The sequence below is a fragment of the Hippoglossus hippoglossus genome, chromosome 12 (genome assembly GCF_009819705.1).
Source record: "Hippoglossus hippoglossus isolate fHipHip1 chromosome 12, fHipHip1.pri, whole genome shotgun sequence".
Taxonomy (NCBI): domain Eukaryota; kingdom Metazoa; phylum Chordata; class Actinopteri; order Pleuronectiformes; family Pleuronectidae; genus Hippoglossus; species Hippoglossus hippoglossus.
In genome coordinates this window covers 2,498,664-2,525,988 of record NC_047162.1, presented here as the reverse complement: position 1 = coordinate 2,525,988, position 27,325 = coordinate 2,498,664, and the positions used below count along the sequence as shown (strand labels likewise).

The window sequence follows — 27,325 nt, the reverse complement described above, 5'->3', positions numbered from 1 at the left end:
GCTGTTTTGTCATCGGACAATTGTCTAGTGGACAAAACTTTTTGTCATAGTGTCGGATTCTCTGCTTGATATATAATAAATACATTTTTTTTATGCATTCTTCCTCTTGCAGGTATCAGGTATGATCCACTTCGCCCAGGCAGTTAAGGGAAAGTCCGATCTGAGCCGGCTGATGATCAAGCAGATGGGAGAGGCTCTGGACTCTGCGCAGCCTGAGGCCTTCACAGAGGCCATGTTCAAACTGGCTGCATTACTCATCAGCAGCAAAGGTCTGACTTTTTCCTCTGTGGTTGTCTTAACTGCTGTCACACATGAGATTGTAACATTCAGGTCTTTCTCTTAGATATCCTCTGAATTTACTATCTGTTTGCTTTTTTTAATGTTTGGTCCCTAGAGTGTGACCCTCTGCTCCTGCACCACCTCTGCTGGTCCCCTCTCAAGATGTTTACGGAGCATGGCATGGAAACAGCTATTGCTTGCTGGGAGTGGCTGCTGGCAGCACGTGTGGGAGTGGAAGTACCGGTTCGTAGCAGTGATTTATGTTTAGGTTTATTTCGCGTGTGTGTATTGGCATTGTAAACATACTATCGATCTCCTCTCCAGTTTATGCGAGAAATGGCGGGAGCGTGGCAGATGACAGTGGAGCTGAAGATGGGATTGTTTTCAGACGCGCAGGTGGAGGCTGATCCCCTGGCTGCATCAGAGGAGAGTCAGCCTGTCCCCTGCCCTCCAGACGTTACCCCTCACAACATATGGATCGAGGTCGGACAAAAGTCTTGCTGTTTTGGGTTATTTTTCGTCTTCGCCTTCTCCACTTTTACTTACTCTTTTATCTGCCTCTTCTCCTCTAGTTTCTAGTGCAGAGGTTTGAGATAGCTAAATATTCCAGCGCAGATCAAGTGGAGATATTCTGCAGTTTACTTCAGCGCTCACTGTCTCTCAACGTAGGCGGGGCTAAGAGCAGCCTCAACCGCCATGTAGCTGCTATTGGACCCCGTTTCAGGTATGCAAAGTTGTAAGAAATCATATATTCTCTTCTTGATTACAGTACTTAGACTCCTGGAAGCTCGGTGTCATTTAATGTCAGTTGAAACATGCTTTTGTTAAAAAAAAGTATGTGTGTTTATTGCGCTGTACTCATATTCCGCATATTCCTCATTATTCAGGCTGCTGACTCTGGGTCTGGCTATGCTTCACTCTGACGTTGTCACCAACTCAACCATAAGGAATGTGCTCCGAGAGAAGATCTACTCCACAGCCTTTGATTACTTCAGGTACTTACACACTCAACGATTTTAAATTTACATGCATCATTCATTTGTCTACTATTTTTTTCAGTGAGACGGATACAATTCTAGTCTCTTCAAAAACAAAAAAAAGCCTGTGACTTATCTGTCGCGGGAGGTGATTTCTTCATATTCCATATTTTGTCCAAAACAACAGACCAAACCTAAAGAGCTTGAATTCACAATAGTAGGAAATAAAAGACCCTCACATTTAAAGAAACTGGAACCTTGCTTGATAGAGTATAAAATTATTGTTGTAGATTAGAAAAATATAATTTCAGATAAATGTCATAACTGTCGCTCCATTTTCTGTCTCTCCAGCGTGTCTCCTAAGTTTCCCACCCAAGGTGACAAGCGTCTCCGCGAGGATATCAGTATCATCATCCGTTTCTACGCCAGCATCTTGTCCGACAAGAAGTACCTGGCAGCGTGCCACTTGGTCCCACCCGGTGAGCTTGGCACTACCCCAGCCCCAAGTACGCTCTCTGCCGGGATATTTGGATCGCTTATCGTGTCCAGCACTTCTCCGATATCTCTATTAAGTAAGCCTAAAGCGGTGGAGTACGGACTGCACCGCAGCAGGGGCATGCTTTGACGCGTGTCAGATTTGACGCTTTTTATCCTCATTATGCTGCTGATAGATCCTGGTATCTATCTGATATACGAACCTAGATCTTCTTTGTTTTTTCCCCCAACTCTCCTCTATTTTCTCACTCTTGCAATTTCTCATTCCTTTTCCTATTACAATCAATGTGTTAGTTTTTACCTTTTAATGTTAGGCAGCTCTGAGGAAAAAAGCCCAAATTTGTCAACTGCGTTAAAATGCATGATTATTCATCATGTCAGCCCACCCGTCTGCCCCTCTCCTAGACTGACCAATTTGGCCTCAAAAGAAGAAACTACAAGGTGAAAAAAATGTTTTCTTCCACCCCAGAAAATCCACTCCTCTTCATACCCGACGACCCCGAGAAAAGACACGGTCTCATTCTCATACACATCGAACTGCTTCAGGTAGACGAGTGCTCTAATCACAGATCCTGGATCAGATTAATCAACTGCTTGTCCCCACATCACCCTCGTATTTACAAGATAAAATAATATCTGACCCAGTATCGGTGTTTCAAGGCAACTTCTACCTACCATGTAAATCCTCCGTTATTTCCCTGCTAATGCATGACCATCACAACAGCAGGGGACTAACTGATACAGCTCATCTCTTCAGATTCTCCATCATCATCGATCATATCATTATCTGCTCTTTCATAATATGGATTAAGGGTGATTTGATGTGTGTTAGAATTGTGTATGATTTTACAAATGAGAGAGAGAGAGAGAGAGAGAGAGAGAGAGAGAGAGAGAGAGAGAGAGAGAGAGAGAGAGAGAGAGAGAGAGAGAGAGAGAGAGAGAGAGAGAGAGAGGTGCTTGTGTCTTGTCCATACTGAACGTATTTGTGTGTAAACAGATAATCAGGATCCGTCCTTGAACAGTCTGTCGGTGATGAACGCCGCTGACCTCAGGAGCAGTGTGGACTCCAGCTCTCGCTCCCAGAGCAGCCAGGGATGGATCAACACCTACCCGTTGTCCAGTGGCATGTCCACCACATCCAAGAAATCAGGTACCACATAGATTCAGCACATTAACCATAGCAATCAGAGACAACAGGGCTTTGCCAGTGCAGAGTCAGCTGCTATAATAAATATTTGTATTGGGAAATATTACTCGACCCTGGATTTCTCATCACCTCTACAAAAGTCACAGTTTCTTTTTCTTTTTTAAAAAGAGTCTCACCACTCCAATCAGTGTCACTTCCAACTGCAGCAGCCAACCTATTCAGATGTAAAGCTCCATGAAACAATGAGCCTTAACTTAAGCTTAGATAAACTATGAAAAATATTATATTTAGACTCTTGACAGTGACTCTGTATTTATCCTGCAAAAGCGAGGTGTAATCATTTTAGAATATAAGACTAGATGGTGAAATTGACAGATCAGTGCTACTGGTAAATTACATAAGGGCTGTTGAGATAAAACCGCTATCTATAGTTGTCATGCTAGCTCTCTGAAAACATCTAAGCAGATTTGATTTAGTTTGATAAATCAAAAAAAATTCTAAATCAAAACATTTAATGACTAAGCTCAGTAGTCACAATATCACAGTTGTGGTTGTGATCCTGGTTCATCAGCACCATCGGCTGGTGTGAAATGCACGCTGGTTACTTGTCTTCACTCAGTTTAGAACCCAGAATAACAGGCAGAGCAAGTCCTCTCTTGATAAACTTCCAAGAGAATGCAACTACAGAAAGCAATGCATATGTGGCTGAGGGCTAGAGCGGTCGTCATCCAACCAGAAGGTCGGTGGTTCGATCCCAGTCTTCCTCATCTGCATGCTGAAGTGTCCTTGGGCAAGGTGCTGAACCCTCGAATGGCCCTCTCGTAGAAAAACGTGTCGCCATAGATGCATAGATTCACTGTATGAATGTGTGTGTGAATGGGTAAAAGTGCTATATAAATACAGACTATTTACCATTTAACTCTTCTCCACTTAGGCCAGTCCAAGAAGAGTAACAGAGGGACACAGCTTCACAAATACTACATGAAGCGCAGGACTCTGCTGCTGGCCTTACTGGTGAGTGCAAATGATCATTTTCTTGTTTGGACTCCACATATCATCACCCATTCTTCACACTCTGTTCCCTCCACCTCTCCGTCTGTGTCGCCCTGTCTTTCCAGGCCAGTGAGATCGAGCGGTTGACCACATGGTACAACCCGCTCTCCACTCAAGAACTGGCGATTGCCACAGAGCAGTCAGTGGAGACCAGCATCGCCAACTGGAGGTCCAAATACATCAGTCTCACTGAGAAACAGTGGAAGGACAACGTCAACCTGGCCTGGAATATCGCACCTTACCTGGCTATGCAGTTACCAACAAGGTTAACACTCTCTCAGTTTCTATGTTACCTTTCCCAAAAAGAGACTGGAATTAGCGATGTGAGAGGCATAGACATGGGGGATATTGTGTCCAATATGTCTGTCTATCTGTATCCATTATTTTACGGAGCTTAATTCAAAAACCAAGTTTTTCATGAAACTACACGATTATGTTAATCAGGGTTATAGAATTTAAAAAAATTCTGTAGTTCCAAGGCAGTGATTTTGACTTATTGAAATTGCGAGTAGGTTTTGTTTAACTGTGACAGCAACAAGTGATTTTTAATTTAACAGTATTATTTGATCTTTTGCCTTTATTTGATGACGGAGAGAGATGGGAATCTTAGTGAGAGAAGAGTAAGTGAGTGAGTTGAGTGGCCTACAGTAAATTGTCCGGCCAGCATCTTTGTATTCAACACTGGATGCATTGAGTTTCAAGAGGCTGAAGTAAAAGATATTCAAAAAAGGAACCTATACCCTGTGATCTGTTAAACAGTCACTGGCCTTTATGCGTCTTTCCAACCATTTTCCAGCAGTGGGAAAGCAGTGCTTCACTGATCCACAGGAGGCAGCAATGCACCAAAAGATCTACAACAATGTGCCGACAAAGGCAGAGAACAAGAAAACTGAGCTACTGCAGAAAAATTATTAGAAAACAATAAAACACAGCTTCTATATTTTGTTGTTTAAGTAAATTACACAGGGCAGATTGAATATATACTGTCTAGTGAGTTATTTCAAAATATACTTTAGGTGCACAAATAATCTCCACAGAGAAAAAAGTTTCTCCTTCACATCTCACACTGTAAATTATTTACTAAGCTTGTTTTTAATGGCTTGATTTTGCCAGGTTTAAGAATGACGCCATTGTTGCTGAAGTGACCAGGCTGGTGAGACTTGACCCTGGAGCTGTCAGTGATGTACCTGAGGCTGTCAAGGTGAGAGCACTCGGTCTTGTGAGGCTCTAAATGCCTCCAAATGCTGTAAATGTGTGAATAAATATGGTTTTATTGTGTGTATTTGACCAGTTCCTGGTGACGTGGCACACCATCGATGCTGACTCTCCTGAGCTGAGCCATATCCTATGTTGGGCCCCAGCGGACCCGCCCACGGGCCTGTCCTACTTCAGCAGCATGTACCCTCCTCATCCTCTAACTGCTCAGTATGGGGTTAAGGTGCTGCGCTCCTTTCCTCCAGTAAGTCACACGGCCACCCACTCTTGCATCTTGGCATCAGTTTAGAGGGATTCATTTTTTTCCTGTGTGCTGGAGCAACAGCAGCATTGCCAGCTTGATGTTTCATACATTTGTTGTCTCCTTTTAGGATGCCATCTTGTTCTACATTCCTCAAATTGTACAGGCTCTCCGTTATGATAAGGTAAACATACTTACCACAAAGGTGAAAGAATTGTGCCAAGTGTGATTTGAGATAAGCTGCAAGATTGACAGTATTCTTCCCTTTTCGCGTTACTGCTTAAGTAAACTAGATATTGATAAGCAATTGTAAATCACCTCTGCTTCTGCTCAGATGGGTTACGTGAGGGAGTACATCCTGTGGGCGGCACAGACATCTCAGCTTCTTGCCCACCAGTTCATCTGGAACATGAAGACCAACATTTTCTTGGATGAAGAGGCACACCACAAAGATCGTGAGTAGATACCTGAGATTGGATGGAGCTCCTCAGGCTTCAATAGTTAGTGAGACTAGCTGTGGTAGACAACCTGGTTTCAGGATGCAACTGTGGTTGAATACTGGGAATAAAGATCCTAGTGTTTCCTGGGAATGCTCTCCACAATCTACCAGCCAAAATTAGACAAAAAAGTACTTGTACTAAAAACATGTGATAGAGTTTTTTTTACTTTTTCAGCAGTAGTGGTTTCCTCCAGTTGCCAAAATGTTAAACTGCAGAGCAAATGTATTGTAAAATACTTTTGATCCACAACCTATAATGAAAACTCTGCAGATGGTTTCAACGTGCAGGTTTGTGTCCCTAACTCTGAATAGAGAATGATTTTCAACAGCGTAAGCAGTGAGTGACCCTGCAATGGTTTCTTCCTTTTTAACCAAAGCAGTAAGGATCTCAGCTCAGCATATTATAAAGATCATTATACACAACTCGCAGAAATCGATTGAGGTCGTTTTCTGCACGAGTTATTCATTCATTCAGATATGGCTTATTATCAATCGTCTTCCTCCCAGCAGTGTATTTCTGGCTGTTTTTATTATTCATGTGTAGTTAGATTGTTCTGCCTCATTAGAACTTAATGAAATCATATTAGGGTGATGTTATCACACTGACTTGCTCATTAACGTGTCTGTGTAGCCGACATCGGGGAGCTGTTGGAGCAGATGGTGGAGGAGATCACAGGTTCTCTGTCGGGTCCGGCCAAAGACTTCTACCAGAGAGAGTTTGACTTCTTCAACAAGTTCACCAACGTGTCCGCTATTATCAAGTCAGTACATTCTGTGCCATCTCTCTGAGGGAGACGTTTTACTGGAATGTTAACCCTGATGAATTTGTATTTTTTCAGGCCGGTTCCAAAGGGAGAGGAGAGAAAGCGAGCCTGTCTCAAAGCACTGTCAGCTATCAAAGTCCAAGCAGGTAACATGCTGGTCCATTGTACGTCTGGATAGATGATTTAAAACAAATATGAGCTCTTTTTACATAATACAATATAAAAAAATACGTAATATTTTATTACAAGCCACAGAAAAGCCTTTAGTCGACTTCCACTGTATGTGAACAAAAAAGACAATTCTCTCTGTTATCCCTGAACTAATACCTCAAATCCTCTCATTAGACGATGCATACAATTTTTGATTAATTTTAGTTTTGCAAAATGTTGCTAGTTTTGCTTTGGACATTATTCACCCTGGCTATTTTCCAGTTAAAGCTGTTACTGAGAGGCCACACTCTGCTTTAGCAAGCCTTGGTGGTGTGATACATTTATCCCTAAATAGAACAACTTGTGGAGGTTCTGATAGAGTACCTGCACTGCTCTTTAGCTTTAATATCTTTTCAGTAATATTCTTCATCAGTTGGATTAATCTGTTCTTCAGTTTCTCAAATTAAAGATTTACAGTGAATAAATGTATCGAGATCATATATAACTCGTTTTCCTACTACTTATCTGATATAAAATAGTTTTTCCCTGTATATGTTGAAGTTATTCCACATGGAAAGGATATTTTGACATTCTCAAAACTTCTGTCTGCCTTGCTCTATTCACCAGTTATTGAAGTTTGAATGTGTAAATATTTGCTGCTATGAAACAAAAAATACAGCAGAATGTCTGCTTCTATCTGTGTTTTTTCTAGGCTGTTACCTTCCCAGTAACCCTGAAGCTATAGTGCTGGACATTGACTACAAATCTGGAACACCCATGCAGAGGTAATAACAGATTTGAAGTCATGTGATTTTGCTAATAACTGTGGGTCAGTATCAATTCATGCCCAGTATCCTCTGTCTCATGTGAGTGTGTTTTCCATCATCACAGCGCTGCCAAGGCGCCCTACCTGGCCAAGTTCAAGGTAAAACGGTGCGGGGTGACTGAACTGGAGAAGGAGGGTCTCCGCTGCCCCTCAGACTCCGTGGAAGACGGAGAGGACAATCCAGATGGGGCACGCAGGGTTTGCTGGCAAGCTGCCATCTTTAAAGTGGGAGATGACTGCAGACAGGTACCACACTTTTTCTTTTATGCCTTTTGTCAAGGGAGGAAACTCTTGATTTCTCCTGTGACTCTGCTGTGTTTCTCTCCTCTCTTTAGGATATGCTCGCTCTGCAGATCATTGGGCTTTTTAAGAATATCTTCCAGCTGGTGGGCCTAGATCTGTTTGTCTTTCCATACAGAGTAGTGGCTACTGCACCAGGGGTAGGACTTCATATGCCATTACTCTATACCTCTTTTCTCCCCTTGCATTATCTTATTCCAGTTCTAATGATAAGATACTGTATAGGAACATGGGAACAAAATGCCAAGAACTACATCTGCAACACAGTCGTCAATTTAAAGGGTTTTCAATAAATGGTATAAACTGAGATCATGTTTAGAACTTGTCTGATCGCTCCTGCCGTTTTGTCAGTTTACTCCCTGTTGTTACATCTCCATTTCTCAACAAGTCCGCTGGTTAGTGCTTAATGACTGAAAAAGACAATTAGGATGTTAAGTTTTAATTTAGTTTATCTTTTCCTCAGTGTGGCGTGATTGAGTGCATCCCAGACTGTAAGTCTCGTGACCAACTTGGCCGACAGACGGACTTTGGGATGTACGATTACTTCCGCAACCAGTATGGCGATGAATCCACCCTCGCCTTCCAGAAGGTTTGGAGCTTTTAACCATTATTCACCCTTTGTAACTGTTTCTCAAATTTAAAGTTCGGGCCGGCATTAATAAAATGTGTTTTCAGAGATTAGTTCAGAGTTGACAGAGGAAAGTTTTTCTTATAAAAGTGTCGGTTTTGATAAACAGAATTTAAAAAGAGGACCAGAAGGCGTGAGCGGATTCAATAACAGATCTGTTAAACATTGTCGACCTTGATGTGACACGTCCTTCCTCAAACAAAACCAGGCTACTGAGTTACTACGTGTTGTTATCACTGCTGGCACCACAAGACCTCCTGACTCATACTGTGCATTTACATGATTCTAAATGTGAGTTTAGAGCGTTGAAACAACACTTTGTTACCTTCCACTAATATTTGCATAGTAACACAGAGCTAGGTTAGGTGCTTGTGAGAGAAAGACAAACAGTTTTAAAGTGACAAAAGTGTAACATTTGACTAGTTCACATGAAAAGCTTCTATTTTAGAGCTGATAGTAAAATTATGTTCATTAGTTTATAAGTAATGATGTCAGCAACTTGTGTACCAAACGTTTTTACCTAGACTTTCTGGGTTGTTATTCTGACTTGAGGTGGCGTCCATGTGAATTTTATGAATGTCAGTCAGCTGTGTCCTCCCCCTCTTTCTACAGGCTCGCTATAACTTTATTCGCAGTATGGCCGCCTACAGTCTTCTGCTGTTCCTGCTGCAAATCAAAGACAGACACAACGGCAACATCATGCTGGACAGCAAGGGCCACCTCATCCACATAGGTACAGTATGATATGTACAGTATTTACAGCTATACAGTATAAAGAATGCAAAGTTTGTCTGTGGTTTACGCTGGTCCCATCATATTTCTACGTCTTTTAGAATTTAGCGGACTTTCTGTAGTGAATATGAAACTCGTATTCATTCACTGGAGACATTTATCCGCCCTTGCTCACAGTGTGGAAGAGATTTTCACTCAGTGTTTACCTTGTTTGCTCCAGACTTTGGCTTCATGTTCGAGAGCTCACCGGGTGGGAACCTGGGCTGGGAGCCAGACATCAAGCTGACAGATGAGATGGTGATGATCATGGGAGGAAAGATGGAGGCCACTCCGTTCAAATGGTTCATGGAGATGTGTGTAAGAGGATATTTGGCCGTACGGTAAGTAACCGCAAACCTAAAGGTCCTGAGCCATGGTCTTTGTTGGTAGTGTAGAGTTTGAAGTCCATGTATAGTCCTTTATGTTGGAGTTGAACTGTTTGCTCTGTGTACATTTGAACAAACAGACCCTACATGGATGCAGTGGTTTCTTTAGTGACCCTCATGCTGGACACTGGACTACCATGCTTCAGAGGACAAACCATTAAGCTCCTCAAGTAAGTTCAAAAAGAGGTTGTGTGTTTTTCTGTCTTCGGACAAATCTCTAAACCCATCAATTGGGACTGCTTGTCCAATTGAAGACAAATGTTGTGAATCTGCTTGCTGCCCCCATGTGGCCAGAAAATAGATGTATGCATCTTTAAATATTAAATGTGTGCGTATCCTTTTAAATTTTTTTCAATCAGAGGACGGTTTAATCCACAAATGAGTGAGAAAGAAGCAGCAGCGTTCATCATCAAAATCATCCAAAGCTGTTTCCTCAGTAGCAGGTGAGAAAAAGACTCAGTCCCACTTCTCTGCAGCTGATTTGTTAATCGCACATTAACACTGTGCAAAACGTCAACACAGTTGTGAGCTATAACACAGACATGAGCTTCTGACTCATAGACTTTCATGAACTTGTTTTCCACAGGAGCAAAACGTACGACATGCTGCAGTATTACCAGAACCAAATTCCTTACTGAGGACCTTCAACCGGACCTCCACTGTACGTCCAACACAAACGTCCCTACACAAGCAATGCAAACCGAGGTCATGTGCATACCACTCTGCTCTCTTCTAAATGGGAGCAGAGACAATAACGTGACACTTTGGTCCGTGTTCTTCGATTTTATTGTAATTTGTCTGATTCTGTAATGTACATCCGGGTTTTAAAACGGTTCTTTATTTAACTTGAGAATAAAGAGCAATGTACAACTTTAACCAAAAGAGGTATTTGAATCACCCTTTAAGTATTTTCTTCCGGATGCTGTCATTCGTTACTTGTCAAACATGAACTGAACTACCACGCAGGAGGAAGATGGCCATATCAGGAGCCATGTTTATAGTCTATAGTCTATACAGCTGTCACATTCATTGTTATATCATTTTGTTGTTACTATGCTGTTATCCACTTTTATGCACTTTGATTAGAGGTGATTAGAGCATTTACTGTAGAAGATCACTGCTGTTTCCTCCGTGATTTACTTGGAGCTTGTATAATCAAATGGTAAGAACATATTATTCAACGATTTAAAAAACTTTTAACTGTGTTGCTTTGATGCTTTCCCTCGAAAGTCATTTCACACCTCCTCATTTCAGCTTTTAGGTGGAATCTATTCTACAGAGGCATCGTGTCACTCCAGGAACTCGGCAACCCAGAACTTTAACTTTTAAGAACCAGTAGGATTTTGATGTTAACAGGTTCTGCCTTGTGTTTCCACTGTGTTTTCAAACTGGAACATTTTAGATACAGCACTGAGAAGGAGACTCCAGGAAAAGCCCTGTGGTGTGTTTGTACTGTTGGGTAGGTGGGTGTACATGTGGGACAGACAACAATGGAACAGGTTATGTTATGCTAATGTCCCTGTAGCATGCAGCAGAGATGAGAGGGCACCTAAATCTTAAATAGTTTGTATTATCTTATATAAAGAGCACTTAGCGCCTAGGTTTTGTTCTGTGTGAAGGCTTCATAGAAACTGTTTGAACTACTATAAACTTCTTTTTTTCAATCAATCAATCAATCAATCAAATTTTATTTGTATAGCCCATATTCACAAATCACAATTTGTCTCATAGGGCTTTTTAAATCTTTTATTTCATCTTTGAATTAATGTTTTACCCCAGATGTTCAGGATCGCATTGTCATTGTTACACTGGTTCCCTCTCACCACAGCCCCCTGTGCTCTTTTAATGTAGGGCTGTTCTTTCTGAATCGCCATCACAATTTGTGGAGCTCCCCTTTAAATAATTGCCATTTTGCAAAAACAGCAAAAAAAAAAGAATTTGCATTCCCTCCCTATTGACTTCCAGGGTTGAGGGGACAGTGGAAATATAAGCAGAAGCTGTAACAATGGCTGCAAGTAGAGTTCCGGGTCGTTAAGTTCCTGCAGTAGAAAAGGCCAGATGGAAGGATTTGATAAAGAAGCACAAAGGGTAGACAGGGGCTCTACACCACAGCCTGCATGCCTCCGATACAGAGTGGGATTTACAGTATTTAGTCCTGTGTCAGAATACATGTGTCGTATGTGTCTGCACACCCTTTACAGTATGTGTAACCCTGGGAACATTCCTCTGTGAGCGTGAGACTTTGATCAAACCTCTTGGGTTCAGGTTTTTGTTGAATGATCTTGCTGTTACTGATGCAGTTGATGAATATACCTAAAAGCCATTTCTCCTACCCTTGGTAGAAACTATAGTAATACTTGACAAAAGATAACTTTATGCAATATAATCGTGTATATTGATGCTGTATTTGTGTTTTATGTTCATCAAATGAAATTGCTGTAATTGCACCATCCTGATCATTGTGTATAAAGTGTTTTATGTTGCAGCTATAACTGACTGTCATTATGTACCTGAGGGGTGAACCCAACATATTTGAATATACTAACGTGCATTGTTTTAATGACTCGTATACACAGACCTTTTGTTATTGTTCTGACCAATTATTGACAAAGCCATTTTATTAATGGGGTTGATTTTAATGTTGCTCTTGTTTTAAATGTTTTCGTCATCCCTACATGTCCACTGTTACACAGACTAAGAGTGTGTGTGTTTGTGTGTGTGTGTCCATGTGTGTGTGTGTGCTCAGTTTGTGGCAACATCATTGCCAGTACAGAAGAATTTCACAGCTTTTATTCTGTGAAAATTCATGATATCCAGATTAAATGTATAAACATTTCATCAGTTAAAGGCAACTTGTGTGTTTTCTTTCTTAATAAAACAACAGGACCTAATTAAGCAGACAACAGTGAATTGTATTTTGTTTAAAATGTGTTATCCTTTCATTCGTTTATTAATTGAGATCATAAGAAGGCCTGCGATTAAAGACATCATTTATAACAGTAACACAAAGGACAAGATGGTGGTGGGAGGGAAACTTTGACTTTGTCTTCCTCTCTTCTTCAGAGTCTCGATTCCTGGTGGGGTGGTGCAGTCTGAGCTAATGTTAAACAGTAATATTTTTCCATATCTGGTCAATTGATGTCTATGGGATCAAATAGCATCATCATAGTTACATAACTGAACTCAACAAGACAAGTAAAAGTGAAGGGGGGGTGGGGGGTGTCGTATTCTACACTTTGACTGGGGGGAAGCTTACAGACGGAAAACCACAGTTTTAAAGTTTGAGCTACATTTGAACGGAAATTTGTAAAAATGAATTGCTGAAATCAACGGCTAAAACAAAAGCTATTAACAGACACTGCATGTCTCCTCTATTGCCACAGGTGACAGCATGTCAGTCAGTGTATGAGCTGACACTGAGTGACTGGACATATTCTAGTATTTTATGATCGATTATTTTGTTGTGTGTGTGGTTGAGATACCTCAAAAAGCAACAGAGGTCCTTGTTGAATCAGATTATAAAAGCATGTGATAAAATGAGTGACCCCTTGGGACTATAGACTACAAATTGTGATACAAAAATGTCTGAATCTCAGAAAGTACATGGAATTACAACAAATGTCATATTTATCATGTCAAATGAATGTTCATGTGATTTTGAAAGATCAAAATCAACCTCAGTTTCCACATCAAAATGTACATATCCACCTCTAAAGTTCTGTGGGAATCATTACTTTGTCCTGCATATATCTAGATGTTTTGCAGTGTAATGTCAGACTCAATGATCTACAGTATATCAAGTGTGATACAGCATAATCAATCAATTCTTTATGATTTCAAATAGTGTACTGCACACACACACACACACACACATTAGTTTCTAAAGATGTTATTTTTAATCACTTGTTATTCAATTTATTTCAAATAAGTAATAATAAGTATCAATTCACTATTAAATGATGAATCTGATTACTTAGTAATTAATTATTAATATTTAATGACTAATAAAAGAGTTTTAGTTTCTTTTATATCTCTACATGTTTTCATGTATGATTAGTCTATCTGTCTGCCTATCTGTCTGTCTACATGAAATACAGATATTTTTGCTGATGTATTAATTTGATAGAAGACATATTTGTTTTATTGGTCATATACTGTAGATTTTTTGTTTATTTAATATTTGTATACATATGTACATATATTAAGAGTTTGTATAGATTTTACTTTCTGTATCAGTTGTTTTCCATGTGATGAACAGGGACACAGTCAGAAGTGCTGTTTCCTCTTCACACCATAGACTATGTATATATATATATATATATATATATATACACAAATACATGATATTTTCCACAGTGTTTCTTCTCTCAGGTAAGCTGCGCCTGTGTCCGGGTGACGTCAGAGGGATGGGCAGGTCACGTGGTGTTCTGCGGGGGAAACCTGCGGTGTAACGTTACTGAAATGGGAAAGAGGAAGACGAGGAGCAGGAGAAGAACAAGGTAGGAGACCCGCACGCCGCCCCGCACATCCCGCGTTACACGAGTCGAGCCGAGCCTCCAGCCTCACTTCCAGCCGGAGAGAAGTTTCCCGACTTTAACCGCGAGCGTTTCGCGTCGAGTTGTCCGGAGCGAACGAGTCTTTGGGAGACTTTGTTCCCTTCGAGGGAACTTTGGCTCCGCAGCCGCCGCCGCCGTGACTCCACCGGTGGGAAACAACAAGAGAGGACATGTTAGGAAGCTGCACACAGAGAGAGAGCAGCAGGTTTGTTCGGACGGACGCAGAACCAGGTGGCGAGTGGACTTTCTCCTCTGTCTGTGAGCCAGCTGCTGTGCTCCGCTCCTGAGGCCCAGAGCTGGAGGTTACTCACTTTACTGCTACACCATGTTTATTATGCTCAGCGACAGGTAGCTTCCAATACGGACTTCCCGTTTTACACACCCTCAGTACTAGGACTAGTACTTTATTTGCACCGCGCACACTCCTCCTCTCAGAGTCGAGCTCTTATTCCATTACAGAGTTACAGAGAGAAACCCAACAGGGTCTCTGTCGAGAAGATGGTGTGTTTGAGAGAAGAGGGAGGAGAAGTAGATTAGAACTGATGTTTGTATTCAGAAGGATAATGTGGCCTAGAATGACACTCGGTATCAGAATCAGGCTTTATTGCCAAGTAGGTTTACACATGCAAGGAATTAGGTTTCGTGTGTTTGTGCAAGCATGAATATGAAAATAGAAAACCATGTCAAAAAACATAGTATAAACACTAGATATGTGCAATATGAACGGTAGATACTTACAATGCACAGCATCAAGTAATACTGATGATAAAGCTGATACTTACTATTATTATTAGAACAATAGTTCAAGTGCCCAAAACAAAACCCAGGCTCAGATGTTACAAGAAACTTTAGTATGATGATACATCATGAACCTGAAAGACAACAGCTGCTGTGACATCTACAAAGACATGACCCCAGTTTACACTGTTAAGACACAGTAACAAGTAAGAATAATATGTTGGTTATCTGAAGATAAAAGGACTTCTATCAGGATATGGGAGTGTGGCCTTGTCGCACAGGCTTTATTCTAGTCAGTTTTTTTTCCAACTTATTCTCCATCCCTCGTCTCACCTGGATATTGACAAAGAGGGCTCAGTCATTACAAAAAGATTCCTTCTCACGTGTATTGAACAGGAGACAGAGGTGTGGGTGAGAACTTGTGGCTAAAAACAGTTCTCTATCGCTGTTATATATATATCTGTATAGTTTTGTGTTGCATTACTGGAATCACCACAGCTTTGTTTTGTACAAAGCTTATGACGCATATTGCAGAATATTATTATTTCTGTGTAAGTTTTCTCAATAGTTCTAATATGATAGTGATCTAGTAGTGTGTGTGTGTGAAGTGTTTCAGTTGCATTAGGTCATTTTGGATGTGAGATCAAGTGTTGAGCTGCAACATGTCTGTAATTGTTAAAAGTCAACTCAGTGTGGTGGATTGTGAGTTTACAGGTAGTTCAAATTTTGGTTTCAGTGGCTACAAAAGTGTGTGGAATTACCTGGTTGCCCAGGTAACATGACCTGATCTGTGGGGCTCATCGAAACTCATGTTGTGTGATGATGGCTGTGTCCTGTTTAAAATAACAAACATGGCGGTGTATCCCTTTTAATAACTTGATAACAAGCTAACATCTAACTTGTCTGTTGTGTGGTTTGAGTGACTGCACATTGCTGTCTTGTCTTTGTGAGAGAGGCCCTGCCGCGGTGAAACACCACTGCACCACCACACGTGTCTCTGCACTTTTAACAAATTCCGTTGTGAGAGAAATCTGTCAGGAATGATGTTATCCAAATCTAACTGTGATTCATGTTTTATCAATGAATGAAGCTCACAGACATTTATACGTTTGAGCCATGACATTCAGTATTTGTTCCAAGGAGCTGATCAAATCTAAGGTGTGTGTGTGAGATGAACTGGTCCACAGGACGGCTCACTTATTTAAATGTGAGGATTTGCTGCCTCTTCTGTTTTTATATTGTTATCAATTAAATATCTTTGGGCAGATTTTTTTATTTGCGCATTTCACCTGGTCGTTTTTCACAATTTTCTGACATTTTCTGCAGAAGGTAGTTATTAATTTACTGAACATATAAGTGAGTATTTACTGAAAGTTATCTTGAGCCCTGTATTTGAGAATGCAAATGTTCGAGTGAGGGGCTGTGTGATAGCTTCTCTGGCCAGCTCACTAGCAATAACTCATGAGAGAAAACAGCAGCAGATCCTCACTGCGAGTGAGTCTGTGTGTTGATAACGTTTCTAACATGCAACGTAAAAATATACAAAATTTAAAATTAAACCAATATCTGAGAGAAAACTTGGTGACATGCACGTAAAAAACCATCAGCTGATTTAGTGAGCTCAGGTCGAGGTGAATCGTTTTTTTTGTGTGCACTTTACAGACTTCCTGTCAATGTTGGCCTGACATTAAATTAAATTCATATGTTGAGCCTTGACGACTCTGACAGAACAAGCAGTTGAACATCATCATGTGCAGTTTAGAACATCCAGCTCATGTTGCCTTCACATCTCAAACCTTTTTTGTCTTTACAGGTGATTCCTCAGCAAAATCTCTGTTCATACCAGGTTTGCATTCTGACCTGCAGGCCAATGTAAGTCGTGTTGAGTGACTGCGTGTGAAAGGTATTCAAGCACAGTTCATATCATTTTTTACCTCTCCAGATCAAATCCACTTAACGAAATGGGATCTATGGGTTGGTTGGATGTTGAGAATGTATTTTTGTGCTGTCTGCAACAAGCACTGTGGAAATTGTGTTGTCCTGGATACAATACGTGAGCAGCAGTTGTCACACAACAGGGGGAATCAGATTCAGTCCGACATGTTGCTTAATTTAGTTGCAGCATAAAAATACATTCTTGACTCCGCTTGCATGGAGGATGGTGGGATAACATCTTTACTCGCTAGAGCTCTGGCTGAAGGGTGTTTTCTCTGGTGACCTCAAGTTCCAGCGTTAGTTTTCTTTAGTTTGTATCCAGCGGGTCTGGAGTAAAATGATGTGTCAAATTAAATTCTCCTGGAGATCATTTTTTCCAAATCTTTTGGGTTCTTCCTTTTTGTATTTCCTGTTTGCCTACTCTGTTCTCTCAGTGATTTGAATTGATGATAATATGAGCTAAAACTAATAATCAGATGGTGGCATGACTGCTTTTCTTTCTCCTTTGGGTTAGTAAATTGTATATATTTGGGTTTTGCTCTGTTTTTTTTTATGAAACAAGCTATTTGAAGTCCTCACTTAGAGAAGTGTGGCTGCAACAAAAAGTCAATTAGTTGATCTGCAAAAAAATGTACGGTCAGCTACTCTGATGATCCAGTCATAGTTTCTGTTTTTTGTTTTAAAGCAAAAAACCTTAAATATTCCCTTCAAGTTTGAAAATGTTTTATAATTCAGTTAACGGAACATCTTATAGTTTTTGCTGTTGGGCCAAACAAAACAAGACATTTGAAGGCACACCATGGCTCTGAAAAAACACGATCAGTTTGTTTTTCACATTTCATGGACCAACTGGTTATTCAAGGAAATAACTTTATTGCCCAACACATTTCCTTGGGGTCCGAGGTGACGTCTTCAGATTGCAGTTCTAAACCCAAATGCTTACATTTGAGACGATGGAACAGCAAATGTTTTGCATATTGTCCAGATCAGGACTTAAACGATTAACTATGTAAACAATTCACAATATTTTTAATTATAACAACGAGTTGCAGCTGTTCTTTAATTATTGTATCTAGTAGATTGAAACACACTTAAACAATACTGAATAAATGCATGTGTCTGCCCGTGTGCACTCTCAGGGACCATCACTATCCTCATGTCCTATGGAGGAGGCTTTCACGGACGCACTGAGCGTGACCGCCAGGCGCCCCACTATGACCAGGTACCACACGGCTCCTTACCCCGAGAAGACTCCTTCAATCTGCAGCCACTGAGAGAGCAGAGAGCCCCTCATCTCGCTAAGAGCGCCGACCCCCTCCCGCCCCCACCTCTGCCAGAGCAGTCTCCTGTGGGGCCCGAGTTCGATCCCAGCGGCAGCGAGGACAACAGTCACCCAGACCTCGACCCCGCCATCGACATCAAGCCAGTCCACCGCTTCGTCCCAGACTCCTGGAAGAACTTCTTCAGAGGAAGCAACGTGAGCAGTGACAAGTGGTCCATGCCTGCATCGTCATATAACAATAACAATAGCACCACTGGGGGGCAGCGCTGCTCACCCCCTCAGTCCCCCTCGGTTCCTGGGTCATACCGGGATCCCTATGGGGGCTCAGGTGGTAGCTACAACTCCAGAAAGGAGCTTCTGGAAGTACCGGATCCTCAGGAGTCTGTGTCAGGGCGCACCTACCGCACAGGTCTGACCTACAGCGAGCGAGTGGAGGAGTACCATCAGCGCTACGACTACATGAAGTCCTGGGCAGGACTGCTGAGGATTCTCGGCTGTATTGAGCTCCTGCTGGGAGCTGCTGTGTTTGCCTGCGTCTGTGCCTACATCCACAAAGACAACGAATGGTTCAACATGTTTGGATACTCGTCTCCTGGGGGAGCATACGGAGGAGGTCTCAACGGAGCCGTCACAGGCGGGTCCTACTACTCAGGCCCCAAGACCCCATTTGTGTTGGTGGTGGCAGGGCTGGCCTGGTTGATGACTGTGATTCTATTAGTGCTGGGGATGACCATGTACTACCGCACCATTCTGCTGGACTCCTCATGGTGGCCCGTGACTGAGTTTACCATGAACCTGGCTCTGGCAGTGCTCTACATGGCAGCAGGTGGGTAACAGAGCTGTACACCCAAATTACACAAACATTTTCCTAGAGATGCAGCTAGCCATTATTTTTGAATAATGTGGTGATTATATGTATTATTTATTTGGTATATTATGTATAATTTTGAGATTATATAAGAGGCATCCTGAAATGTCTTGTTATGACTGACCAACAGTCCAAAATCCAAAGATATTCAGTCGACCATCAATTTCTGTCTGTGTGTGTCTCACATATCTTGAGAACCTTCATCTTATCGGCTTCACACTTGGTATGTGTATTGTTAATGACCTGTTGAATTTAGTGCGATTTGGATACACAATACTTTCAATAAATGATTTGAATAAAATAGAGTGAATGAGTGTCGCTCCAACTCGCAACAGATTGTGAGTGACAGGTACACAGACGAGTGAAAGTTCTTGTGTGAAAGAGAACTGCAGTTCACTTTCTGGGTACGTGCACAACTGCAGCTGAAATTATGAGGTCTGACTGTCTGCAAGGGCAATAACAACTTTAAGGACGATTACACGATCGCACACAAGGCAAATAGTGCTGCACACAGCTATACAATGCAGCAACGGAGCAAAACACCAAGTTTGAGATCTCTTGTGTTATTATGAGCAGTGTAAAAACACTTTTAGATTCATTATGAAACTGTGACAGGACAAATTTGAATATGGCAGGCTGTCACAATGAAATATACAAATAATATGCTTGTTAAAAAGTTGAATTTTTTTCTAAAAAGAAAATATTCATAATAATTTAATAAATTATGTATCCATACATTTACTCTGTGCTGTGTTAGTAATACAGCATGCAACTTCACCACTAGATGTCACTAAATTCTACAAACTGAACCTTTAAATAAATTAGCTATATTTCAAGCACCACTGCTGGAAAATAGAATATATATAATTGTTCATTGCTGTGACCACCACACGCAAAATTACATCACCTCCATTTTATTGAGGTGGCATCATAAAAGTAAGAACAAATTTATCTTAGTTGAACGATCGTTGAAAGAGATTTTCTTTAACACTTAAACTGTTTCTTTTGTTGTTTTTTTCCCTCTTTTTTTCACCCAGCCATTGTCTATGTACGTGACACAACTCGTGGAGGGCTCTGCTCCTACCCAATCTTCAACAATGGCATCAATGGTGCGTTCTGCAGAACAGAGGCTGGCCAGACTGCTGCCATCATCTTTCTGTTTGTCACAATGGTTATTTATCTGATTGGAGCCATCGTGTGTCTCAAGCTGTGGAGACATGAGGCTGCACGCAGGTACCGGGAGAGGAACGGCCTGGAGGTAAGGTCTCAGCCAGCTTTATTTGTGTTTGGTTTGTTTTCAAGGGTTCGGTCTTGGGTTCTTCTGCTTCTGCTTAAGCTTTAAAGATTAGCCCAACGCTATCTGCCATTTTGAATACTTAAAATGGCAGATAGCTACAAGCATCTTCTTACACAGACTGCAATGCAACAGGCCAACAGCTGTAATGTTAAAAGTCATCGGAACAAAATCTTATTCAACTGGGGGAAAAGTGCCTGTTATCTCTAGATTAAGTAATTCGGCCACAGTCCACTCAATGCACTCTACCTGGTTGCCTCATTAGCTTACAGAAATTCTAAATAAACATTAAAAAACTGTATTTGCGGCACAGTAAATCATTGTAGCCTAACTTTTAGACCAAACAAAATAAATCATGCCAATTCTGATATGTTTTCAATTGATGCCTCAAGTGCTGATGGAGTCCTAACGCAGACAAGCATGTCCGCTTCTTAAAATGATGTGACATGTTGGTTGGTTGAGTGTGAAGTTTTACATTTAACGTTTTGGTCATAGACAACTTCTTTGACATCAATCAATATTGATCTCCTCATCTCAGTGAAGTCAACTCAGCCAAAACAGTTAATGTTTATAATGGTCTATGTAGAATAATAGTCAAGCTATTCTTTTGACAGTAAATTGTAATTCTAAGTTATGTATTAACCAGAAAGTGCTGTTGTTTGTTTCGCCTGCACAGATGGTGCCCTCTGAGATGCGAGCTGCTCGCTCATTGGTTGCCCCAGGTCCAGCTCATGTTCTCAAAACTCCAGAACAGGCCCAAGAGTCATCAGTCGTTCCCATCCAGGCTGCTCCAAAGGTTACTCCAGCGCAGATTTTACAGGGAGCTATACCATCAGGACACATTCCAAAACCTGTTATTGTGCCTGACTATATTGCGTAAGTGATGCTGAGAAAAGTGAGCACACAGTAGGGCTGCAACTGATGATTATTTTCATTTTAAATGAGGCTGGTCTGCAGATTCTTTTCACAGTATGTAGTAGGCAGTAAGTATAATTCATGAGCATGTGTATAAGACAGACAATGACCTGTGTTTCTGTGCCTCCACCCTGCAGTAAGTACCCATCCATACGGACAGACGAGGAGCGGGACCAGTACCGAGCTGTGTTCAACGACCAGTATGCAGAGTACAAAGAGATCCACGCAGACGTCCAGGCCACCCAAAAGAAGTTTGATGAGATGGACGCCATGATGCGTGGCCTGCCCCAGAACCCAACCAGCCAGATGGTGATTGGTTTCACATTTCTTATCTGAAAACAACACAAATTGTAATATCTCAGTAGCATCTTTTGCCAAGACTCCTTTCACTCTCTCTATGCGTGTCTGCATCTGATTTATTGATCTGCCAGAATGTGATCTCAGTTTAGGTGTAGATGAAGTCCTGGGCTTTATCTTCGAGCCAGAGCCTCTGTGTTTCTACATGCAGTGATTCATGTTATACTGTTAAATGTTTTATTTCTGCCTGTGTGTGCCGGTAAGTGTCGACTCGCCATGCGCTGCAAAGCAAGGAGTGGTACAAGAGGGGGATTGTCACTGGTAATCTAGCAGCCTGTTACACTTTGGGGTCAAGGTTTAATACTAAAGTGCAGTGATACATAGTCTTCTCCCAGCTGATACTTGTAATTGCCTAGAACAAAAACTATTTATTTCAGCTCCATTTCAAATCAGCATAATATAACAGTAATAATAATTATAGCCAAATAATAAATACATGTTTCACGCAAATGTAAAATCTTATTGCCAAGAGCGTTGCCTGAGTGTTCACCTTCTCTGTTGCTCTGTGAAATGCTGCACATACAACAGTATCATAAGAACTCTTCTTAAAACTCCTTAAAAAGAACATTAAATAGTTTAAATAAGTTACCATAAAATCTCAAATGTCTTCATAGCTTTGAAAAGGATTGCCATGAAACTTTCTATAGACGATGTGTCCTAATGATTTAATGATCTTGGGACTTTTCCTCTGGTGCCACCAAGAGGTTGTTGTTGCGTTGAGTGTCACATCAAGGCTGCATGCTCGACTTAGCACAAAACAGGCTGCTTAGACATTTTATCCGACTTTTTTCAGCGCTGCAGTACATCAGCATGTCGCATGACCTTAAAAATGTGCATGAGCCAGGCAGCTGCACAACAGAACAGAACATTGCCCTGATTGGCTGAAGGCTTCACTGACATTCTAGGAAGTTCACTCTATTCTAGGAAGTTTAGATCTATTATTTCTGCTTTATTTCATTCCAAAGAGGATGAGATGTATTTGATCTGGAGTTCAGGAGTTTGTTGTTGTAACATAAACCCCACCCCTCTTATTTTTTTTACAGTATTCTCAAGTCTTTGATTCTCAAGGAAACAGAAATGAATAGAAACTGGTCTCTCCCTAAAGCCGTTTTCAGGCATGACCTCCGGGTAAAATCTGGAGAATTGGCTACGGACTTTACCCGCAGTGTCTTTCACACATAAACAATGCAGCAGGAGGTTCTCTGCACAGACGCATTCACAACAGCATCAAATCCTCCGCATTATTTAGGCAAGAAGGTGGAGCAGCCGGGTGCAGCAGACAGAGGCAGGAAGCGATGTATTCACTCCACTGCGGAGTTCACATGATCATGTTTACAGCACCCTGCCACCATTGTCGGCTCTTATCACCACAAACTCTTTTGACATCTTTGTTGTTTTCTACGTGTATGACGCTGCTTTTTCACTGGGATGTTTTCTTTCTGTTTTTTATTCAGTTTTGCATTTGTTGTTAGAATCGTCATCAACCCGGCTGTCTTTTTATACTCCACCTGTTCAGCCACTGGCAGTTCACGGTGACATATCAAGTCCGTCCCAGTCAGACCAAGATGATTTAGACTTCCTGAAATATGGCTACTCTAAACCAGTGAGCTTAGACAAAAAGTAGAATCAGAAGAAGGAAAAAAAGAACTTTATAAGTGACAAGTGTGTTCATGTACGCCCCCTTTAATCAAAGTAGATCAGATCCTGGTTTTAATGTCCTGTACCCTCCAGACAGTCCTGTTCCACCAACTGCACAGATACTTCGACTGCCACACACTGAGCTGTGCTGTACTCTTGCCCTTTTGGTCTGATTGCGTGTCATCATAAACCACTGTTAGCTTTTAGTTGAGCACAAAACTGCACCCAGTCTTTTTGTTGTTCAAGTGCACCTCATTTCCCTATCCAGTAATTTCCTGTTTGCACTTCCCGTTTCCTCTGTACTTCCGCTCCACCCTTAATTTCCTCCTCTGTATCAGATTTTTTTCTTTTTTTACTGGGTGATTGCTCTTAATTTTCATAAATGTTAAACATTTGTTTGACCTAGATGTAATAAAGTCTGTTCTCTTTTTGTAGGAGGTTGATCGTATTTCCAGGATCCTTCAGGAATACCGGAGGAAGAAAAATGTGAGACCATTTTCATGTCCATGTTTTGCACATACTGTCTACAGCTGTGTGTTTTTCTGATGCCCATGTTTGGTTATATTATAGACTGATTTGCTGTTTTCCCACGTTCATTATTATTTCTTCAAACATCGACAGCAGCAGATTAATAACAGTGCATTTCATTTAGTCGCCTGTCAGTGGTCACATTCCCTTTATGCATGTGTCAGTGTTGAGTTTGTCTGACAGAAGAGTCTAAATTGATTTCATTTAACCTGTTCTAAGTCACATTTATATGATTAACACTTTAGATTTTGGTTTAACTATATATATATATATGGATTTGAGTCGTTGGACTTTCTAGATCTGAAGTTGTCAGAGAAACAAGCAAAGCAAACGTTAGCAGCACCTCAGCTCGCAGCCACTCAGAGACATCAGAGAAACACAGATTTTGAACATGAAGCTGCTTTATTATATATGAACAGTAGACGCTGACGTAATCGAAGACAACTCCCATAATCCCATGCTATTTCACAACATCACCAAACCCTGGTTTTTTTTTATGGCTCAGTAAATTGGTAAACCAGCTGGACAGTGTAGTTCTAAACAAACATCACTCAAACAGAAGGAAACTGCTTTTGTTCGAGACAATTTTCAGATGCAGTTTTTAACAGTTGTTATAGAACCGACCTCACAAGACAAATCACACGTTAGTGGGAACAGTTCATTCGTTGAGTATCACCAGTGTTATCCCTATTGTATTGTGGTAGTCACATAAGTAACTTCTCCAAAACAGTGGAAATGAAATGAAAGCTGAATAAGATTTTCATTCCTGTGTGTGTTTCTGCTCCATCATCCCAGGATCCAACGTTCCTGGAGAAGAAGGAGCGCTGCGAGTACCTGAAGAGCAAACTGTCTCACATCAAGCAGAAGATCCAAGAATACGATAAAGTCATGGAGTGGAACGACAAATACGACTAGAACTTTGTTGCGTCTCAACAAGAGAACACAACTGAGCACAAACAGAACTTCCGCTGACGGTTACGCAGGTACCGGTGGTGAAACCCAGTCATGAACCCAGGAGCACCACTGGGATTTCACCCTACTTTGTGTTTTTAAATCTTTATAGCAGCTGTCCCTGACAAACGTTTATCAACAGCTTTTGTGTCTGAGTTTATTTAGGCCCACGTGTAGAACACATGTAATTTTATGCTAAAAGGGATAGTTCTGCATTTTGGGAAGAGGCTTAATGAGACATCTTAACCTAACACAAAGACCACATGCACGTCCAAGCTCAAAACTAACAAGTTCTATCTTGTTATTGTGCAAAAATTACAATTTGCTGTTTTACATAAAGGTAAGTGCAGGATTATTTTCTTGGAAGTAAAAATAGTCATATTTACACCTTAAGTGATTTGAACTAACAAGTTATAGTGTGACAGTGAGCTTTAGATGTGCTTGTATGCATTTCTTGTTATAGCTGGACAGAGGCTAGCTGTATCCCCTGGTTTCCAGTCTCTATGCTAAGTTAGCATAGAGGCTAGCTGTATCCCCTGGTTTCCAGTCTCTATGCTAAGTTAGCATTTAAATGAAGCAGTCCCCTGGCTGTAGCTTTATAAATAATAGACTGATATAAGAGTGGTATTGATCTTCTAATGCTCCGCCAGAAAGCAAATAGACATACAGTATGTCCCAACATGTCAAACTAATCCTTTAAACTGGGCTGATGTGCAAAGATCTTACAGTGTGTGTGTGTATGTGTGTGTGAGAGATACTGTGACTGTAATTGTATCAGAGGCTAACCACTTAATATGTGAATGTTTGTACTTAGTGGGAAATGCTAGAGGAGGCAGTAGAAGAAAAATATATAACATTTGCTGCATTATTGCTGTCCAGGTTTACTCCCTCTGCACTTCTGTCGTCCTTTCTGTCAGTCTTCATGTTTGTCACCTGTCCATATTGATTTCACAACTTCCCAGCCTGAAATGAAAAACCACTGCTTGTCTGGAAAAATCCCATGTTGTTTTCTTGAACTGCTGTGAAGATAGTTAGTGTTGTTTGAACTGCACACCTTTTTTTTTTTTTTATATGCAACTGACAAATGTCTGAAGTGGGAAATGTGTCTTTGTCCTTCCATTTCATAGATTAAACATTTTGTACTTTCTTTTTACTTAAGTGCATGAATACTGTATCTCCATTTTGTCCCCTTGATGCCACTGTACACGCTGAACCTCTTGATTGAATGGAAATGCTGTGGAAAGCAGCACATTTGTTTTATGTTTGCAAGTGTAACTGTAAATATTTAGCTGTAAATGTCCATATTCTTTCATAATTTAAAGGCTTGGTGCTTCCTGTCCTCAGAATACACTTCTGCTTATGCAGTGAGTCTGTGGTCTTTGTCTTTTTCATACCATTTGTCTTTTTACTGTAAATAATAGGTGCTATGTTAAGTTAAGCAAAGTATAGATGGAAGGAGTTGATTAATCTGTATTGCTTGACAAAAAAAATATTTGAAATAACTTTTGATAATCTTATATTTCCAAGGAAAAATACTGGGAAATGATTTGTTAGCCTCCCAAATATTAGTTTGCTGCTGTTATTTGTCTAAATCTGATTATCTTTGAGTTTGTGACAAAACAAGCAACGCTGGCATTTTTCACTGCTAATATTTTTATCAATCAAGAAAATAAGTCTGATTAATTGGTGAAGAAAATAATAATGGAGGCTCTAAACTCAACAATTAGCCAAGATACAAATAACATTTGAACTCAAATGACCTTAGAAGTGATTGATGTTAAGATATGTGGGTGAGCTGCTTCCTTTTTCCATGAGTAACTTACATTATTTTGTTCATTTGCATAGACTGGACACAGACATCAATGTAGTCAAAGGTTATCAGACTAAACACAAATAGAACTAAATATTTCGATAAATAAAAAAAAGGGTGTTTCAGTAATTTAATTGTGATTTTATTCATTTGTTTGTGTTGAATTTCTTTATTTCTATTTTAAACAAAGAAGGATCATGTTTATATGGTTTTAGCTGCAAGGCTATAGAGCAAACCCCCTCAACATCAGATCAGCAGAATCAGTGCCTCCCTTTGAAAAGTGATTTAAAACTCCCCTGTATACTGGAAATTATACAGTTTTTATTTTTGATAGATTTTATGTTAATTTTATTGCTGCTCTTTTATCTGTTGTTTAATTGCATTGCTGAGTATGATCTGGCTTCTCTATGATTTGCACATTTTATTTTGTGAAGCACATTATAACTGGTTTTGAAAGGTGCTAAGCTTAGCACCTTTCAACTTAGCTTAACTCAATTTAACTTAGCTAAGTTAATTATTATTTTTTATTATCGTCATATGTAAAGCACTTTAACATTGATCTACTTTTAATAAAAAAAATTTTAATTTAATCTAGGGATCGGTGTTAAAAGCAAAATGAAATGTTCTGTACACTCCTATTTGATAATACTACTAAGAATATTCAAATATACATCATTGTCCCCATGGGGAAGTTTTTCTTGGGCTAAGAAAAAAGAGAACAA

At 40.6% G+C, this 27,325-nt stretch overlaps 2 protein-coding genes across 12 annotated transcripts in view; both read left to right on the top strand.

The window, feature by feature from the left end:
* pi4kaa (phosphatidylinositol 4-kinase, catalytic, alpha a) overlaps positions 1–12,578 on the top strand; it is a 28,398-nt gene extending 15,820 nt beyond the window's left edge. For 2 of the 5 annotated variants that reach the window (XM_034601335.1, XM_034601334.1), the window contains exons 31-54: positions 113–269; positions 395–522; positions 604–762; positions 852–1,003; positions 1,167–1,274; positions 1,608–1,735; positions 2,749–2,901; positions 3,833–3,912; positions 4,017–4,216; positions 5,065–5,152; positions 5,243–5,410; positions 5,538–5,591; positions 5,742–5,862; positions 6,538–6,667; positions 6,746–6,816; positions 7,533–7,605; positions 7,712–7,892; positions 7,982–8,086; positions 8,410–8,535; positions 9,187–9,307; positions 9,527–9,686; positions 9,812–9,901; positions 10,091–10,174; positions 10,318–12,578. In XM_034601335.1, coding sequence (XP_034457226.1) covers positions 113–269; positions 395–522; positions 604–762; positions 852–1,003; positions 1,167–1,274; positions 1,608–1,735; positions 2,749–2,901; positions 3,833–3,912; positions 4,017–4,216; positions 5,065–5,152; positions 5,243–5,410; positions 5,538–5,591; positions 5,742–5,862; positions 6,538–6,667; positions 6,746–6,816; positions 7,533–7,605; positions 7,712–7,892; positions 7,982–8,086; positions 8,410–8,535; positions 9,187–9,307; positions 9,527–9,686; positions 9,812–9,901; positions 10,091–10,174; positions 10,318–10,369 — 2,889 coding nt within the window. In that variant the 3' untranslated portion in view covers positions 10,370–12,578. Of the gene's footprint in view, positions 1–112; positions 270–394; positions 523–603; positions 763–851; positions 1,004–1,166; positions 1,275–1,607; positions 1,829–2,748; positions 2,902–3,832; positions 3,913–4,016; positions 4,217–5,064; positions 5,153–5,242; positions 5,411–5,537; positions 5,613–5,654; positions 5,863–6,537; positions 6,668–6,745; positions 6,817–7,532; positions 7,606–7,711; positions 7,893–7,981; positions 8,087–8,409; positions 8,536–9,186; positions 9,308–9,526; positions 9,687–9,811; positions 9,902–10,090; positions 10,175–10,317 lie in introns of those variants that run through there. The other 3 variants (XM_034601333.1, XM_034601332.1, XM_034601336.1) reach the window with 2 other exon arrangements.
* A 1,570-nt stretch (positions 12,579–14,148) lies between these two features.
* marveld2a (MARVEL domain containing 2a) lies at positions 14,149–26,161 on the top strand. Of its 7 annotated transcripts, none has more exons than XM_034601345.1 (8): positions 14,149–14,233; positions 16,837–16,897; positions 18,100–19,068; positions 20,148–20,368; positions 21,081–21,280; positions 21,457–21,628; positions 23,750–23,800; positions 24,638–26,141. In XM_034601345.1, exons 3-8 carry the CDS (start codon positions 18,117–18,119, stop codon positions 24,755–24,757), a joined length of 1,716 nt encoding a protein of 571 aa, XP_034457236.1. In that variant the 5' UTR covers positions 14,149–14,233; positions 16,837–16,897; positions 18,100–18,116; the 3' UTR covers positions 24,758–26,141. The 7 variants fall into 7 exon arrangements, with proteins under 7 accessions (XP_034457236.1, XP_034457237.1, XP_034457231.1 ...); XM_034601346.1 differs by having other exon boundaries at positions 14,153–14,230; positions 16,839–16,897; XM_034601340.1 differs by having other exon boundaries at positions 14,156–14,230; positions 16,839–16,928.
* Positions 26,162–27,325: the final 1,164 nt, after the last annotated feature.